The 19915-nt window shown below is 37.1% G+C and overlaps 1 protein-coding gene across 1 annotated transcript in view; it reads right to left on the reverse strand.

Moving 5' to 3' along the window:
- Positions 1–19714, reverse strand: part of LTN1 (listerin E3 ubiquitin protein ligase 1) — a 53520-nt gene extending 33806 nt beyond the window's left edge. The window contains exons 1-8 of the mRNA XM_033133946.1: positions 19582–19714; positions 15225–15428; positions 14618–14716; positions 13913–14143; positions 11535–11587; positions 9942–10122; positions 2243–2416; positions 1103–1293 (exon numbers count right to left, since the gene is read on the reverse strand). Coding sequence (XP_032989837.1) covers positions 1103–1293; positions 2243–2416; positions 9942–10122; positions 11535–11587; positions 13913–14143; positions 14618–14716; positions 15225–15428; positions 19582–19623 — 1175 coding nt within the window. The 5' untranslated portion in view covers positions 19624–19714. The remainder of the gene's footprint in view (positions 1–1102; positions 1294–2242; positions 2417–9941; positions 10123–11534; positions 11588–13912; positions 14144–14617; positions 14717–15224; positions 15429–19581) is intronic.
- Between the last annotated feature and the right edge of the window lie 201 nt (positions 19715–19915).

Raw genomic sequence — 19915 nt, forward strand, 5'->3', positions numbered from 1 at the left:
AAAATTGTGTGAAAAAATGTTTTTAAATCATTAATAAAATTGGGTATCTTTTATTAAGTTCAACAAATACACTGAAATAATTTTTTAAGTATGATTTTAAACAGCTATTATATATAAGTTTATGGAACTTTTAAAAACTTCACTGGTTCACTTTCTGCATTTGTATTTATCAACATACAAAAAAATGGCTCATTTGAGAACTGGCCTATTGCCATTTAATGGCCTTACCAGATTTAACTCACTTTCTGCTGTATACTGGCACTGACGCCTTGAAAGTACCCAAGGAAAAAATACCAATGTCATTCTCTGAAAACTTTAAAAGTGTTTAATGAAAAGAAAAACAATGTGGGGAAATTTAAATTAAACAATAATGTGTATGTCATTCTACCCATTTGTGAAAACAAGAAAAATCTCTTTTGCTTTAAAGATCAAGAATTTACATTCCGGGGCCGGCCCGGTGGCTCAGGCGGTTAGAGCTCCATGCTCCTAACTCCGAAGGCTGCCGGTTTGATTCCCACATAGGCCAGTGGGCTCTCAACCACAAGGTTGCCAGTTCAAATCCTCAAGTCCCGCAAGGGATGGTGGGCAGTGCCCCCTGCAACTAAGATTGAACACGGCACCTTGAGCTGAGCTGCCTCCCGCATGGCTCAGTTGGTTGGAGCGCGGGCTCTCAACCACAAGGTTGCCAGTTCGATTCCTCGACTCCCTCAAGGGATGGTGGGCTCCGCCCCCTGCAACTAAGATTGAACATGGCACCTTGAGCTGAGCTGCCGCTGAGCTCCCTGATGGCTTAGTTGGTTGGAGTGCATCCTCTCAACCACAAGGTTGCCGGTTCAACTCCCGCAAGGGATGGTGGGCAGTGCCCTCTGCAACTAACAACGGCAACTGGACCTGGACTGGAGCTGAGCTGCGCCCTCCACAACTAAGACTGAAAGGACAACTTGAAGCTGAACGGCACCCTCCACAACTAAGATTGAAAGGACAACAACTTGACTTGGAAAATTGGCCTGGAAGTACACACTGTTCCCCAATAAAAGTCCTGTTCTCCTTCCCCAATAAAATCTTTAAAAAAAAAAAAAAAAAAAGAATTTAAATTCCTTACCCTGCAACTAGAGAGGTGAGGAAATTTTTGAAGAAGTCCAACTTTGGAGCTATAATGGACTGAGGGAGTTTACTGATAAATGGCAGAAGATACGGATATATGACAGTAGCCAGACCCCGACCACCTTCACGAACCACAGCTGACAGCTTGGGAAACACACTTTTTTTTGCATTTACATGAAGCCAACAGTCCTAATCAAAGAAAATGTTATAATAATAATTAGAGATCATAAACATACTTTCCCCAATTAAGACAGAAGACATATAGGCCTCAGAAATACAAACAATACCGTATTTCCCTGAAAAAAAGACCTAACTGGAAAATAAGCCCTAGCATGATTTTTCAGGATGACATCCCCTGAACATTAAGCCCTAATGTGTCTTTTGGAGCAAAAATTAATATAAGACCTGGTCTTACTTTCGGGGAAATACGGTAGTCTACCTAAAGTGGCTAACATCTCTCACTGCCATTAAAAACTAAAACTCTGAAATTATAAGAAATTTATTACATACAGTAATCATGTATCCCACATGCTTCCAGGATAATATTCATCAGAAATAATTATTTAACTATAAATACAGAGGGTGCCAAAAAAATGCGTACACATTTTAAAAAAGGAAAAAACTGTATTAATATATATCGATAACAAAAGATGAAAAGTCACATTTGACTTCTGCAATTACAAGAGGTGCTCAAAGTGGTTACCATCAGTGCCCAGACACTTCTGATTACGGCAAACTACTATTGAGTAACATTGACCAAAGTGTTAACATCTCTTAAAATGTGTATACATTTTTTTGGCACCCCAGGTATACCTATAAAAACTGCTTCATAAAAGGGACAGCAATATTTAATCTTAAATATAAGATTCAAATATGCTTACTTCAATGGGACACAAAGTTTAAAGAATAATTGATACTGGCTAAATTACAAGTAAAATGAAAACTCTATGACATTTTATAGTCAGTTTGAGATTTATACTAAGTTTTGGATGAAGCATTTTATTTCTAAGAATCCATTTTTTCCAGTAAATTTTAGGTATTATAATCCAGTAGGCTCCCTCTCACACACTCTCTAAGGTTTATAAAATACAACTAAGACAAGTATTCCGGATGTACTAAATGCATCTCTCTCACATACCTCAATAGTTGTAAGTGTATAAAGCACAGCTTCCCAGAGAGCTGGGCAAACAATGGGGTCGCTGTCATCAATGCTAAGTAGAACAGATGAGCTCACTTTTGACGCTTCATCTTTCATCAAACGCGGAATACGCTGGCACAAAGCGGAAACTAATTCAAAATAGGCTGAACGGATCTAAAAGGAAAAATGAAAAGCTGTATTAAATTAAAGCCTAGTAAAACTATGATAAGCTTTAATTTATGGTAATGGCAGATAAGTTATTGATACGAACCCTCCCTTTAATAAACTAAAAGGGCTACAAAAATACTTTTTAAAATCTTCTTAAGAGTATCAAATGGCTACAAAGACATTAGGAATTACCAAGCCACAAGTGAAGGCAGAAAGAATTCAACTTTCTATTTCTTTGGCTGAAGCAAATACAAAGCCTCTCTAGTGGCAGCATTCGGGGCCTCTAATTATCCCTGTGAATATACTAGGCAGCACAGAGTTAAATACCCCCAAACAAAAAATAAGACACTATGAGCCACTATCAGCAGCAACCAGAAATAACACAGAAATCTGTGACATGAAATCTCAGAATTATCGATTACAAACTCTGCATCAACAATGCTCATTATATTTAACAAAAGTTTAAAGAAATTTGAAGGGAAAAGGATCCTAGAAAAAAACAGCATAGCAGATGGGGGAAAAAAAGCAAGCACAATTCCTAATCTAAAAATAAGTAAGAGCTCAATTCATTGTTTAAAAGCAGATTAGCTACAGACAAAGAGAAAAATCAGTGAACTGAAGATAGAGCAAAAATATTATCCACCAAGGAGCATGAAAAGACAAAAAGATGAAATAACACCAAGTAGAGCATAATAGACATAGACAGAGTGTGAAGATTAACATAGATGTAATCAGAATCTCAAAGGGAGAGAAAAGAGAGAATAAGGCAAAGGAAATATCTGAAGAGATAAAACTGAGCGTTTTGTACAACCAATGAAATACACCAATCTACAGATTCAAAAATTCCAACAAATCCCAAGCAGGATACATAAAAATAAATCTACAACAAGACACATGGTGCAATGCTGCAAGTGCAAGAGAGGGAGGGGGAGAGAGAGGGAGAGCAGGAGAGCAGGAGAGACGAAGAGAGGGAGACAGGGAGAGAGGGAGAGGGAGAGGGAGAGGGAGAGAGAAATCTTAAAAGTAGCCAGAGGAAAAAACAAACTACCTTCAAAAAAAGGACACTAAGACTGATAGCTGACTTTGATAGAAATAATGCAAATCAGAATACAGTGAATATCTTCAATACAAAAATAACTGCTGATATTTAATCCTGTACCTAGTAAAAATGGCTTTCAAGAACAAGAGTCAAATAAAAACAACTTCTGATAGAGGAAAAAGTCTGTATCACCAACAAATCAGCACAAACAGAAATGCTATGGGTGCACTCTATGCAGAAGGTAAATGATCCCATATGGAAGGTAAGAGATGAAGAAAGGAATAAAGTGTATACAAAGCAACGAATATGAAGGTAATTCTAAGTGAAGATTAAGAGTATAACAACGTTTCTGGGACTAAAACAAACAGACAATAGATATATTTAACCCCATAAGGTATTTTATTCCTACATATTTTATATAAAATATTACCACATAAAAGGCAGTGGAATATTTAAAAAGATAAACATACAGCAGGACTATGTATGTGTATCTCTCAAATGTCAGGCTGGAAAATCATGATTATATAAAACCTCAAAAAAAAGCAATCAAAAATAAAAAAATACTTTAGCATTCAGTTATGACAGAAATACTCAGCAAACTGAGACCAAAAGGAAATCTTGAATCTTATGAAATACAGCAAGCATCCTACTTAACATTGAGAGTCTACAAGTATTTCCATTTAAGTCAGGAACAAGAAAAGGATGCCTGCTCTCACCTCTTCTACTCAACACGGTACTGGATGACCTAATTAATACAAGGAGACAAGGGGGGAAAAAGGAATTGGAAAGTACCCAAATAACTGCCTATAATTGTAGCAAAATAAGATACTATAAAAAAATATTCAAAAAGATCGAAAGACAAACTATTAAAACTAACAGGAGTTTGGAAGAGTTGGTGGATATAAAATTAACATATAAAAGCAGAGCATCTCAATAAAAAAGTAGAAACAAAATAGAAAAGGTAATTGAAAGAAAACCCACTTCATAGTGACAAAAACCATAAAGACATGTTCAGTATGGAACATTACACAATGTTATTCTATGATGCAAAGTGCCTAAAATAGCCCTAACAATTTTTAAAATGAACAAAGTTGGAGAGCTTCAAGTCCTACTACAAAACAACAATAATCGAGAGTGTGGCACTGCTGTAGGGATAGATAAATGGAACAGAATAAAACCCCACATATATGGTCAACTGAATTTTGACAAAGGTGCCAGAGTAAGAAAAGGATAGTCTTTCAACAAATGGACACATATATATTTTTAAAAAAATTTAATTTGACTCTCACTGTTATGCCATACACAAAAATTAACTCTAAATGAACCTAACCTATAAAACTTTTAGAATAAAATATAGAAGATCTTTGCAACATTAAGGTAGGCAAAGATTTCTTAAGATTAAGACATCAAAAGCAGGAACTATATATAAAAGAACAAAAATGACAAATTGAACTTTATCAAAATTAAAACACCTACTCTCCAAAAACCGTTGACAAAAATGAAAAGGCAAGCCACAGACTGGAAGAAAACGTTCATGATACTTTATCTGAAAAAATACTTGTATCCAGAATAAAGCACATTTGTAACTCAAAAATTAAAACCAAAACCCCAGTTTAAAAATGGGCAGGGGGTGGCCAGTTAGTTCTGTTGGTTAGAGTGTGGTGCTAATAATATCAAGGTTGCCAGTTGGACCCCCGCATGGGCCACTGTGAGCTGTGCCCCCCCTTAAAATGAAAATAAATAAATAAATAAATAAAAATGGGCAAAAGAATATGGAGTGTAGTGAGAGAGTGATACACTGATCTTCCTACAAACAGCCACAAACAATAGGCTCCAGAAACAAAACTCAAACAACTACCTGAGGGCTCTGAAGACTAAAATATACACGGTTTGGAGGGGATGCAATCTTAGACTAAGCAATCCAAACTGAGTTCCCATTTTGAGCAGTTTTGCCCTGAAGGTGGCTGCAGTGTCCCCCACAGAGGCACAAAGGCATCTACAGCTCCAACGGAAAGCCTGACATCCTTCTGGTTGGAGGAGACGGAAGAACCAGGGTAAGGAACCCAGGGTAACAGGTTGCAAGAGAGTGATGGAGAACTCTGGAAAGCAGAGAGCCAGAGAAGGGAACCCTCACATTCTATGTTTAAACAACCTAAATCTACAGCTGAGCCTTGAACAATACATGCAGAGTAAACTGAAAGCAGCTTAAAGAAAAGGCTTAAAAAGCAACTGAAATCTGAGACACTGCCCAGCGCAGGCCTGACAGTTTGCTGTCTGAGTCTAATCACATTAAATTGCTTACTAATATAAAAACATCAATACCCTTTGAAGCGATACTGTCTAAAATTATCCAGTCTCCAAAACATTCCAGAATATGATCTACATATCTATGTCCAGGATACAATCTAAAATTAACATACAAACAGCCAGGAAAATGTAATCCCATTTCAAGAGATAAGGCAGTTAACTAAGCCAATCCTAAAATGACCCAGATGTTATCATCAGATTTTAAAGTAGCTATTATAACTATACTCAGTGAGGTAAAGAAAAATATGACAAAAATGAATGGAAAAAATAGGAAACAGATACATTTGTCCAAATCGATAGTAAATGAACCCTAATGTAAATTATGGACTCTGAATGATAATGATGTATCAATGTAGGGTCATCAGTTGTGACAAATATACCACTCTGCTGCGGGAATATTGATAATGGGGGAATCTATGCATGTGGGGGAAGGGTAGGAGGTATATGGGGACCGTACTTTTTCTTAATTTGCTGAGAGCCTCACACTGCACAAAAAAAAAAAAAAGAGAGAATCTTTAAAAAGATAGGAAATTTCATCAAAGAAACAGAAAATACAAAAATCCATGCAGAGATTTGAGAAATAAAAAATACAATATTAAATTAAAAATGAGCAAAAGGTCTGAATAGACACCTCAAGAAAGAGGATATACAAATAGCCAACAAGCACATTAAAAGATGTTCCACATCATTAGCCATCAGGGAAATGTACAAATGAAAACCACAATAAAAAATCTCTATACCAGAGGTTAGTAAACATTTTGGTTAAAAAGCAAAAGAGGAGCTCTCAACAGCAAGGCTGCGCTTCAATTCCCACATGGGATGGAGGGCTGCGCCGCACGCAACTGAGATTGAAAACGGCGGCTGGACTTGGAGCTGAGCTGCGCCCTGGAGAAACACACTGTTCCCCAACATTCCCCAATGAAATTTTTTTTTAAAAAAAGAAATTTTTGAAAAAAAGTGTAAGAGTAAATGTATTTTAGGCTTTGCAAGCCATATGGTCTCTGTTGCAACTACTTAGCTCTGCTTTGTTTGTACAAAAGCAGCCACACACAATACAAGAAACAATTTATAAAGACAGGTGTGCCGGACTTTGACCCATGACCAGTAGTTTGCCAATCTCTGATTCCACATCCATGAAGGTGACTTAAAACAACTGACAATATCTAAGTGAGGATATGGAGCAACTAAAAATCTCACACATTGCTAATGAGAGTGTAAATCAGTACAAGCACTTTGGGAAACATTTTGGCAGCTTCCTGTAAATTTAACATATGCTTACCATATGATCCATCAACTCCGCTCCCTACCGAAGGGAAATGAGAACATATGTCCATACAAAGACAATATGAAACTAAGCAGTAAAAAGGACTAGACTACTGATACAAGCAACAACAATGAAGGAATCTTAAAAATATTATGCAGAGCAAAAGAAGCCAGACACAGAATAACATACAGCTCCATTTAAATGAAAACCTAGAAAAGACAAATCTAATCTGTAGTGACAGAAAGCAAATCAATATTGCCTGAGATAAGGGGGAGAATGACTAGCAGGGAACCCACTTTTGGGTGCAAAAAAAGTCTATACATCTTGATTGCAGTGGTTATGTGGATATATACATATAGATGAATGCACACAACTATCAAACTTACCAAACTGTAGGCTTAAGTGGCTGTGTTTTAATGTGTGTAAATTATACCTCAATAAAGTTGGTTTTATAAAATATTCTAGGATTTTTTTTTTTAAATTGGGGAACACTGTGTTTTTCCAGGATGTCAAGTCGTTGTTTTTCAATGTAGTTATGGGGACGCAGTTCAGCTCTAAATCAAGTCATTGTTTTCAATCTAGTTGTGAAGGGCAGAGCTCATTGGCCCATGCGGGACTCGAACCGGCGGCGACCTTGGTCTTATGAGTGCTGCACTCTAACCACTGAACCAACCGGTCGCCCACCGGCGGCTTAGCTCCAAGCTCAAGCAGTTGTTTTCAATCTAGTTGTGGAGGGCGCAGTTCACTGGCCCATGTGGGAATCGAACCGGCAACCTTGTTGTTAAGAGCTCGTGCTCTAACCAAGTGAGCCACCCAGCAGTCCCCAGGATATTTTTTAAATACCTGAATAAATTGGTAAGACAGGTTCATCGTAACATCAGGTTCAATAACATAAAAACAGCAAGATTCCCCAAATCATTCAGGGCAACCCCAATCAAAATTCCAGTCAGAATTTTTTGAGGAATTCAATAAATTTACTGAAATTTATATGGAAGAATAAAATTCTAAAACAACTTCATCAATCTTAAAGATGATGATTAAAAAGAGTGACTCACCTGAGCAGTTATTAGGAAATATCATGTCATATTAACAGTAGCACTGGCATAAGAATAAAACAAAGACCAGTGAATGAGAAGACAGTTTAGAGAAAAACTTATGAACATATGGGAACTTAATATGCCAAAATGGCAGGACCACAGGTACACAGGGAAAGAATGAAGAGTTTACTAGGTGATGTAAGGAAAACTGGTTCACTATACATGAAGAGAAATTTAACTAGATCTCTAGTTAGCACCATAAAAAAGGTGGATTATTGATGGATTAAAAGGTAAAAGGTGAAAGGTAAAACTACACAAAAAGATATAACTGTTAAAAAAAAGATATAACTATTAAAAAATGTAAGAATATCTTTGTGGCTTAAAAGTGGGAAAGGTCTTCATAAGAAAAAAAAATCTGTGGCTTTGATTCCATCAAAGTGAAGATTTCTTTGTAACAGAGGGCACATGAAAAGTAACAAAATGGGAAATTATTTGCAATGTCTAAAAACTAAAGGACTCATATTTAGAATATACAAGAAACTCTAGTAAAATAAAAGAGAACAACTCCAATAGAAAACAAAGAAAGACATGAACAAGCAGATTACAGAAGAAACACAAAAATCTAAAAAGCTTATAAAGAGATGCTAAAAGTCATTTAGCAGAGGAATTTAAATTAAAACCAGGAATCATTTGAACTCCTATTAGACCGATAAAAATTAGAAAGCTGAATGATGGATGCCTAGTCATGGCTAGAACATAAAGCTATCGAGGATTCATCCCACATTGAGGGCTGAGAGTAGAGTAACAGCCTGAAATTCAGGTAGGCAATCTGGCACTACTTCAGAAAATTAGGTATGCACGCATATACTCTTTGACTCAGCGATTCAGAAAATGAGAGAATTTCAGAAAAAGATAGTCCCATGGATCTGAGGACACAGGAATGAAGATGTTCACTGCTGCATTAATTGTGAGGTCAGAAGTGGGAGGTCATCAGCGCGTCTATCACTGGGGGAATAGGTAGGTACAAATGGAATGGATGTCAACTTCTGAATACTACACAGCAGTTAAAAGCCATGGGCATACATATAGGAACATGACAGATTTAAAGTATTTTAGTAGCTTAAAATAAAAGTACTGGAAAAAAAGCAGTAAGTGAAATATAACACAGTATCACTTATGTGAATTAAAAACATATGCAAGAAAGCTGTGATGTGCCTAACAGAGAAAATATGTGCTAGATAAGCTTCATTCAGGCATGACTTCTAGTGGTATTGTCCATGAGTTCAATGTTAATGAATCAACAATATATATTTTGGGTCTTTAAACAGACCCAAAAAAAACAAGGTTATGTATTAATGACAAGGTTATGTATTAATCAAGTGACAAAAATGCTATGACCAGACTTGCAGGAACCTAAGCCCATGTTTTCCCTCTCCGGAGAGCAATGCTTCAGTGTTCACTGATTCAGTGTTTGTGGGACTCTATGGAACATAATTATCAGGAGTAACAAGAATCAACCATACATACAAAAGGACATGCATTAAGCACATTTAGAATAATCAGCTGATGGAGGTGGAGAGTGGAGAGGGAATAAGAGAAAAAGGGAAAAAATAAATACATCAAATGAGAAGAGCCTTGTCCACGCCAACAATTTTAAGGTGCCATGAATGGAGGAGTATGATAATCCAACTCTAAAGTCCAAAGAACTAAATAAAAAGTGAAAATACAGTAATATTCTGGTAAGAGAGGCAATTCAGTCCTATAGCAAAGATGCACGTATTTGTAGAGTTTTAAACATAAACAATAAACATAAAGCATAAACTAACAAGACTGAGGGGGACAAGGAATCAGAGAAATGTCTTAAAATAAAAAAGATAAAGATACCTGAGGTATACTGTGTTTTCCATACTTCCAAAATTTATTCTGTGATAAAAGAGACTTAAATTTCTCCTCCAGAGAATCAAGTTCATTATCAGGTAAGAGGCAAAGCAATTTCTTTAAAGCCAATAAGGAACAAGTCACAACCCGAAAAAATTTAGCTTCTCTCTCTTCCTCTGGAACAGTTCTTGATATGAAAAGAAAATAAACATGTATAAGGATTGAGTTCAAGCCAAACTACGTTATTTGGCACTTCTATTTTAAATGTTTACCATTAAATACCTACCCAAGTTGCTTTATTTCTATATTCTATTCTTCCTGTGCCAATCCCCCTCTTCAAAGTACAAACATTCTCAGAATTTTAATCACATATGTTTCACATAATACAAGGTGAAAGTAGACAAAAAGCCAAATTTGAAGTAAGTGCAAGTGCACTGCTCTCAATAGCAGTTAGTAGGGAACAGTATCAATGCATCTAAGATAACTGTCCCTCATGGACTCTCAAGAGTTTGATTAGAGCATGAGAAAAGTAAATGGAATGTTTTACTACTCTTTCAATAGAAATAATCATAGTTCTTCAACTATTTTTTTTTTTTTTTACATGAAAAGAAATCACAGCTGGCAGAAGCATCCTTCGTATAAACATCAGCAGATCCTTGGATATAGAATTTGCAAAGGCAATGTTTTATTCAAGGGCTTTGTGGGTCACAGCGAGTTTCTACTGGGGTTTCATCCCATTTTTCAGGACTTTATTGCCTTTGGGTTTGCTTGCCTACCAAGTAAAGAGCCCAGTTAGAAAATCTGCTTTATAACACAAGGCTCTATGAATCCTTGAGAACCTATATCTTTATTATAAATAAATAGAAACACAAAATTTTAAATATCTATGGGGACATTGCCATTTTTCAGTCTCAATTAAGTAGAGTTCTTAATTGCATAGACTATACTGTTACCTAAATTATAAGATTATGTTATCTTAATTATCTGTAATTATCCCTTATTTCTGACAAAGTTTTAAAGACTGGGGAAAAGTCTGGATATTGTCAACGTTTGGGGGGGGGGGGGGGTGTGTGTGTGTGTGTGTGTGTGTGTGTGTCTTTTTCTGTAGACTAACTGCATATGTTTGCGCGGGTAGGTCTTTACCTAGAATACTCATTTAGCCAAGGCATTTTTACACATTTGTTGCACACCTGCTGTGTTACGAGCCCTGTGTGAGACATTAGAATAATACAGAGATGCCTGTGACGGTCTTCAACCATTTTCAATCAGACCTTAACATGGTTCCTGCTATGCCTGTCAACAGGTAAATGTGGGGAAAATCTAAAAACATCTTTTTTTTTTTTTTTTTTTTTTAGAAGAACCAAATATGTAGCTCGCAGATAATTCAACTTAAATAGCAGGACAGCTTGCAAGTAGAAGCAGATAAAACAGCACCAGGCATACAGCACCAGGCATACAGCACCATATAAAATATTTTCATCTCTACATTTAGAATCCCCTTTTTAAAAATGTCTCATTGAATTTATCACCTTATTACCTATGAGTGAAACAAATCCTTAACATGAGTTACATAGATACAATAGACACAATACAACTTACTGTGGGTCACTGAGTGTATCGGGTGTTTCTCTTATAAGATGATCCTGCAGCACCTACGGAGAGGGAAAAATCCCATAGCCTTGAGATTTTATTGAATTGTCAGTGGTGATCAAACAGAGCACAAATGTCATCTTACCTAAAAGTTTTTACCCCTTCTCCACAAAAGTAGCAAAATTAAATAGCAAAACTAAAAAGTCTGAACTTTACCTATTTTTCTTTTCCTATCAATCCCCAAGGTTGGCTGCTGTTAGGATAAGAAGGACAGGGCACTTTTTCAAAACATCTCTAATCGCCATCAAGAGGAATTTCCCCCTAAATACTCCTGGCCTCTTGCTTCTCCATTCCTCTTGCAACAAGCAGCAGCGGATGGGATACCCGATTAGTAACTTTGGGAGAGAAAGAGGCTCTGTTTTCCTCTCCCCTCTTTTTGAGCACCTCCCTTTTCACACAGAACACAAACTACATTCAGCTCTACCTCAGGAACATCTAAGAGTCCATTTGAAATGTTGGGTAAGCCTGCCCACTTCTGGAGTACAGTACTTGGGAACCCAGTGTTCCAGTATCAACATTTCCAGCAATAACTAACATTTTTTGAGCTTTTCCACATGCCAGTTAGTGCTTTGAGCACATTTCATGCATTAAATTAACCCTCACAACTACTCAGTGAGGGACTTAATTGAGTACTTTATCATTCCCACTTTAATAGATGAGGAAATGGAGGCACGGGAACTGCCAAGGTCACACACCTAACTAATGGAAGAGTGGGAATGGAACTCCATGGTATGACCCAGAGCCCATGTTCCTATAGACAAGTATAATATACTGTCAATAATTTTGATATTTTGATCTTCATTTGCCTAACTCCTCTCTAGTAAATTGATTTTGTACTTGGAAAAGTTCAAACCCAGTATCTGTAATGAACTGTGACGTAGAAAACTAAAGGGAAAACATCATGGAGGAAATAATCTACATGTTCATTGATCAGTTATCCATCCATAACAAAGCCAAGAACAAAAAAACCAAACAAACAAAAACTGTGAACAGCCAAATCAGTCGTCTCAAAATCCATTTGCTAAAACTCTTAGTGTCCAAACTGTTTGAGAATATGATTAAAGCAACAAATCCTCTCCCTAGAACAATAAGCTTGGTACACCTGAGATGTGAAGAATGGAGAAACCTAGAACCTAAATGGGGACCTGGAATGCATATGTGTGGGGGTGTGGGAGAGGTACTGGGTGAAGAGGTCAGATAGGTAAGCAGGAACCATATCATGGAGATCCCTGTAGTCCAAGATTAAAAATCTGGACTTGTAAGTAAAATGGGAAACCACAGGAAGGTTGACTGGTTGACAAGAGGGAGGGAAGGAGGGAGAGGCGGAGAGAAGGAGGGAGGATGCTTAGATAGGATTATACACAGGGGCTATGGAAACACAGGCGTACTAAATAAGGGAATGAACGCAAGCATAAAGTTTTTTAAGTCCTCAATTCCCCCCTCACTCACAGTCCATCTACTTTTATTTCTTCATATAACACTAAGAAGCTTGGTCATCTGGTTTTTCCAGTCCATACATTAGGAATAGCAAAAAGGAAGGAAGAAATGAGGAAGACAGTATTAGATACAAATAAAAATGAAAGCCACAAAAGTTATGGCTGATATCAGTCTGGCAAAAGTGTTGACCAAGTGTTGAAGAAACTTTCATATCTCTTAAGGGAAGTATAGAATCGTATAGCTTGGAAGGGCCATTTATCAATATCTATAAAATTTTTAAATGCTCTTATCCTTTGGTCCAACATATGGTTACTAGAAGTTCTGGTAACTATCACCCCCCACAAGGTATGAAGAGATCTATTCAAGAATGTTCACTAAAGCAGTGATTGTGGTAATAAAAAAAAATATAAGGTAAAAAAAAAAAATTGTGGCAAAATCCCAAATGTATATTTTAAAAAGAAAAATAAACTGCTGTACACCCATACAAAGGAATAACAGAGAACGAAACAGTGAAGTAGATCTGTATACATGGAAATACAGGGCGGGGGGAAAATAAATTTAGAGTTAATTTGAGATTTTTTTTTTTTTTAGATTGTATATTATAAAGCATATATCTAAAATTTTGATATGATAAATTAACGTTTATAAATTAAAGATGGAAAACTTAAATAATTCAGAAAGCTCCAATCCAACATGTTAATTATACTAAAAATCCAAAATCAGCAATTGGGTTAAACACTTATCTTAAAAAGACAAACTTCCATTGGAAATATTTCATGTACTCTTTCCCTCACAATGCCAGGTAAAATAGCTGTAATATGCCTTATATCCCTTAAATACTTAAGAAAGAAAAAACGAACAATAGATGCAGAACAGTGCCAAGAACTTACACTTATAACTTCGTCCTTACAAAATGCTATGGCTTCGGGCTGCTTGCTGGGAGGGAATGCTGCTTCAAAGGCATCTTTTGCTGCCGATGCAGCTGGTGCATAAGCATCACACTGAGCCATTAACCAATAGCCCATTACGGTTTTTAAATAAGGAGCCAAGTGTTTCTTCACTTTAAGGATAAGTTTTTCAAAAGCTTGCTGTGTGGCTTCTCGAACCCTGCGGTCGTGATCCTATTGAAAGTATAATATGGTTTAAAATAGATCTAGCCCATAAAAACAAATACAGACATTTCTATGATGACCTATTAATAAGAGTTCAGCTATATGCAGAGCTAAACTAAAATCAGTAACTATGTGAAATAATTAAATTTTCCTTTTTCCCTTCTCTCTATAAGAACAATTCTTTTCCAGATAGAGTCAATGCTAGGCCTTGAACAATTAAGCAATTTGTTCGTATTCTTCTGCAGCAAATATACAAAGAAATTAAACTGCCGAAATGTACTATGACTGGAAAGCATCTGGGTGATTCTGACCTAATTTTAGAAAATACAGACTCCCTCTATACTTTATACAACCCAACATGATCCAATCTGTGTAGCAATACTGACATAACATTTTATAACCTTCACCAAAAATAACATATAAATATGATAGTCCTCATGACTTCAACCAAAAGAAATAAGTTAGTAAAGTCTTAATACTTACAAGTGAAATTTTGCAGAAAATTCTTGGCCAGTATGGAAGCACTCCTTTTACAATTTCTGTGTCTCTCTCTGTACACATGGTTCCAAACTCCTGCATGGCCTAAAAGTAAATTAACATTGTTAAGGATCAACAGCCATGACACTGGCTATTGATTATATTTACTCTGTTCTAGAAGCTTAGTCTATTTTATGGAATGAGAGAATACATTGTTTCTGTTTGTGCCCCATGGGACTAATGTGGTAGAATTAGTCCCATGGGGCACATGGGACTTTCTTTACAGGTTAGTATGGTAGAAGCTTTTCAGATGTTATTTAAAAAATAAAATATATACAAACAAAAAGTCCCATTTAAAATTATAGGGTCAAATTACACTCCCTAATAGGAAAAAACTATATAGCCAGAAATCCAAAGTGGTTCAGAAAAATGCAGAGCAAGAAACTAATTTCTAACAGAACATAAAGTAAGCTTAAGTCTGTGTTAGAAAAATGTACAATTATAAAAGAAATCATTAGCGATGATTCATTTTCTTTACATAAAATATGCCAATGACATTTTGTCTTAAAAAAAGGATTATATTGACCACTTTTGTGAAAACAATAAAACTTGCTTTTAATTTTGTTGTGACATCTTTCTTAGAAAGCTTCCGTAGCACCATTCGGAAATCAGAATCTACAAGACTGTCTATTTCTTCAGCTCCTTGAACAGCAGGAACATAGCCCAGGTCACTCTGAAATGTTCCAAAACCAATAAATCCAGGCACGGTTCCCTGTTCTTTGGCAAGAAGTTCTGCAGCTCGACCACTGTTTGAAGGCTGATAATAAGAAAGTAGAGAGAAAAAAGTCAGAGTCCTGGAAAAGCTCAAAATTTAACTTTGAGTTCTTTAGAGTAATTCCTTAATAATTCCCACAGTGGAATAAGCTTTTATTTGAGGAATTTTTCTTCTTAGCCTAAGATGTCATATACTACAATGTTCCCCAAAGATGAATGTTTCTGCCACCAAGAATTTATCAATGATCCTAGGAGTTATTTCCTAAAGATCAGAAAAATGTTTTTATAAACTGGATACAATCCATCAGTGGCTCATGATATCAATTTAATGGGTCGTGTACTTCAAAAAAAGAAAATATTTAAGATTAGAGAGTGCATCATGTATGAAAAGCCTAAGCACTGTCTTATAGATATTGTTATTTCAAAATTTATATAAATAGTATGTATTCACTCATATGTGGGCTGTACGATATATAATTAACTCATAAATGGATTACATCTTTTCATTCATCCATCCATTCAATAAATATTTATTATGCAATTAGGATAAGTCTAATGATAGCTTCTTCTAGAGGCGGAGTTAAGTTCCTTGAGGGCAGACACACTCATTGCCACATACTCAAAGCCTAGGCTGGCCTCTTTGGGCTAAAATGGTTACAAATTACATTATTACAGACATAAAAACTGATACAGTATTATGGACATAAAAATTGATACAAGACATATTTTTTTATTTTGAACCATAGTCAGTGGTTTGTTTGACTGATACACAATACAGTAGTAGCCTCCTAGTACTAAAAGTTAAAAGATTAGTTGTGACCAAAAAGAAAATATTTGAACTGTTAAAAGAAATTAACATATCATCATCTAATAGGAAAACGCCTCAGTTCGATGTCCAGGGTAACATAACAACCCATCTCAACTCATCAGTTTCTTGTATCTCTATGTTATGAATGACCAGAAATGAAAATGATAGCCTGAATTACATTTTTTCAAAACTACAAAAATCACATTTTTCAAATGCTACTTTCAAAAGTAGCATTTAAGACTTATTTCAAAAAAGTTTCTCTATTTTAAAACTTTATTAAAATAAACATTATTCAGTATGTCTTTTTCAATAGTGTCACATGAACAAAGAGCTACAAAGACAGCTGGTGAATTACAATATAATTCTGAAAACTAAATATGATGACATTAGGACATCAGAATTTTATCTATAATTCCATTTGTAAACAACTTTATTATGAAACAGAATAACGAAATAGTATAAAAAACTAATCATTGCTAAAAGCTAAAGGAGTCAAGGCTGAATTCTGAACTGATCTGAATTATCAGTTTCCAATTTAAAAGTAACAAATTATTTTTAAATATACTAATTGCACCTTATTCAATGTCTACTTCAAATTTAAAATATAGTTACTGTTGCTCATTACTTACTCTACTGTGTGCTAAATGTTTATACCGACAGTTCAAAAATTAAGAACCCTGATTCTATTTCTGGCAGTTAATTTTCTTATACTACACCTACTTCATTCTTTTGTGCGTGTCTTATAGAGGTATTTGAGGTGGCAATCTTGTGTTGACAGTTTAAATACCTGGAACCCTTAAAGATCTTTCACCATCTGTCCTTAACCTTTTCCAGTCTTCTGCCACTCTTTTCTTCCCTTGTCCCACACTTCCTCCTCCCCTCTCCCAATTTTGCTGCCACTATTTGTTTCAATGCCAAATTGAATTCAAGGTTCCCTGAAAATGCTGTGCCCTTTCACAATTTGGTCTTTGCTTATCTTTTCTCTCCACCTGAAAACACTTCCTTCCTTCTCATTGCCTGACGAACTCCTACTCATCCTTCAAACCACACTCTTGTTTTCAACATTTGCTTCCCTCAGGTCAGTCTCTGTTCTTTTCTGTTCTCCCACTTTCTTTCTACTCATACCTCTATCAGACTTCATTAACATATTGTAATTATTTGCTTGCTCATCTGTTTCTATCATCAAGATAAACATTTGTCTATCACTTTTGAATACATGGCATTCAAGATGCGATGGCACTCTGTTAATCAGTGACTACCACTCAAATACCAACTCTGCAACTTCCTGGCTACATGAGCTTAGGCAAGTTCATTTCTCTACGTCTCAGTACCATCATCTGTAAAATGAGATAATTGTAGCTGAATGATTACTTGGGTTGTTGTCAGGATTAAACATAAGTTTTTAAACCACCGTACTAATAACTGATTCCAGCAAGAATCATCAAAGGATGCTAAAACCATTAGGTGAAAATCTGTGGGAGAGAACAGGGTATTCCCAGACTCGACATATTATTTGTCAATAGTCAATGGAAAAAGATACCTTCACCAAGTGATTAAACAAATGCCACCAATAATGGGACAAACAGGTATCATGTGCCCCTGGTTTGTGACGCACTAAGACACATCACCTATGAAGCATTTCTGTCAAAAACTGGTAACCTGAATCTAATCATATGGAACAATTAGACAAATCTAAATTAAGCAAAACAATTGGCCTAGACTCTTCCAAACTGTCCATGTCATAAAAGTACCACCCCCATTTCGGGGGACGGGGGACCCACTGTGAAACTCTCAGGATCTAAATAACTAAATGGAATGAGTGATCCCTGACAGGATTGTGGATGTTTTTTTAAAATGTTCTATCTAAAGAAAAAAGAACAAAAAATGTTATAGAGAAGATAGAGATGATTATAGAAATCTGAACACAATGCTGTATATTACTAGCTACTAGTATTATACTGAAGTTAAATACTTTGTGTGTTATAATTGCTCATGGTTATGTAGAAGAATGGCATTCTTTTCTGAATATACACGCTGAAATATTTAGGAGTCAAGTGTTATAACTTCTGCAACTAATTCGCATAGGGTTCAACAAAATACATATATTTTGAGAGAGAAAACAAATGTGACCAAATATTAACAATTGGTGAATCCAGAATACATGGGTTGTTGCTCTATTATTCTTGCAATTTTTCCTTAGGTTTGGACTATATCAAAAACAAAACGTTGAGAAAATTTTTTAAATACAAATTTAAATGAGAATGCAAGTCAAGCACTTAGCATAATACTGGCAAGAGGTAAGCTACTATTATTGTTGTTGATACTATCTTCCAAAACAGACTGACAGATCTAAGAAAATGTGGGCTGATATCACTAGAACTGGATCAGAAACAGGAAAAGGAATCCTCATTAAATTGGGTTGTGCCATAACAAAACCTAGTACCATATAAAATACTATTATAACATCCCTAATCATGTAGGTTTAATCCACTTTTGGGTCTTCTTTTAAAAAGTATGTAGAGAGCTTCTATTATATGCCAGTTCTTGATCTAGGCTCTGAGGCTACCAGTAGCAGATAAAAACATCTGCCTTCATAACAAACATCTGCCTTCATAACAATTACATCCTAGTGAAACAAGACAGTAAATGAAGCGAGACAGTCAATTACACAGCATGTTAGGAGTCACAAGTGCGATGGAGTAAAACAAAGCAGAACAGGAGAATAGACAGTAGGGGAGGATTGCAATTTAAAAGAGGGCGATCATGAGAGACCTCACTGAGGTGTCTCGGCAAAACTTGGAGACACCTAAGGAAGAGCGTGGGGGCGCCTGACAGGCAAGGTCAAGGCTCAGTGAGGAGGCAGTGAGGTTGGACGAAGTGACCCAGGAGGGAGATGAAGATGGGGTCGGAGATGAAAAGGGGCGAGGGGCAGATCACATGTCATGTATACCAGCATCCTAAGGGCTTTGGCCTTTACCCCAAGGGATGTGGGGAGCCACCGTGGGTTTGTGAGCAAAGGAGACACGATCCGAGAGGCCACGCACACCAGGCTCCCTCTGCTTCCCACCCAACTCCCTGTACCCAACGCCACCTTCTCTACCCCGGTCGCGTAACCTTCCAGTTGAAACTGACACTTAACCATTTCTTAATGAAAAGAGTGTGTGGGGGGGGGATGGAGGGGTAAGATAGGGGAACAGCTCTGGCCTGAAACACCTCTTACAACTGCCCAGTCTGCTCAGAGATAACCCACCCCGCCGGGGGTTCGCACACAACAGAGAGGTCACACTCAACGCGCAGACACACGCCTCCCACAGCCGCGCGGCACACGGGGCCGGGGGAGCCGCGGGGAGGCGAGGTTCCCGGGTCGGCTAGGCCACCGCGCACTCACCCTCAGGTTCCCCTTGGTCCGCTGCTTGTTCTTCCCGCCCATGGTGGCGATCTCAGCCGAACTGTGCCCGCAGTCCCGGTTGACACGGCCGGGCCACAACTTCCGGCCCTTCTCGCCGGAAGTGGGCTCACTGAACAATTTCCCCCGGCCCTCCCCTTCCGCCACCCACCCCACCTGCCCGCAGCCCCACTTCTGCTCCCGCCTCCTGCCGCGGTCTTAACTATCCGCGGGCGTAGACGTCACAATTAGAGCCGCGCCTGCGTGACGTCATTCCTTCCAATAGGAAGCCAAGCATGGGATCTTAGCGCCAAATCCTTCTTTCCTCGCTTTCCCG

This window comes from Rhinolophus ferrumequinum, chromosome 2 (genome assembly GCF_004115265.2).
Source record: "Rhinolophus ferrumequinum isolate MPI-CBG mRhiFer1 chromosome 2, mRhiFer1_v1.p, whole genome shotgun sequence".
NCBI classification, from domain to species: Eukaryota; Metazoa; Chordata; class Mammalia; order Chiroptera; family Rhinolophidae; genus Rhinolophus; species Rhinolophus ferrumequinum.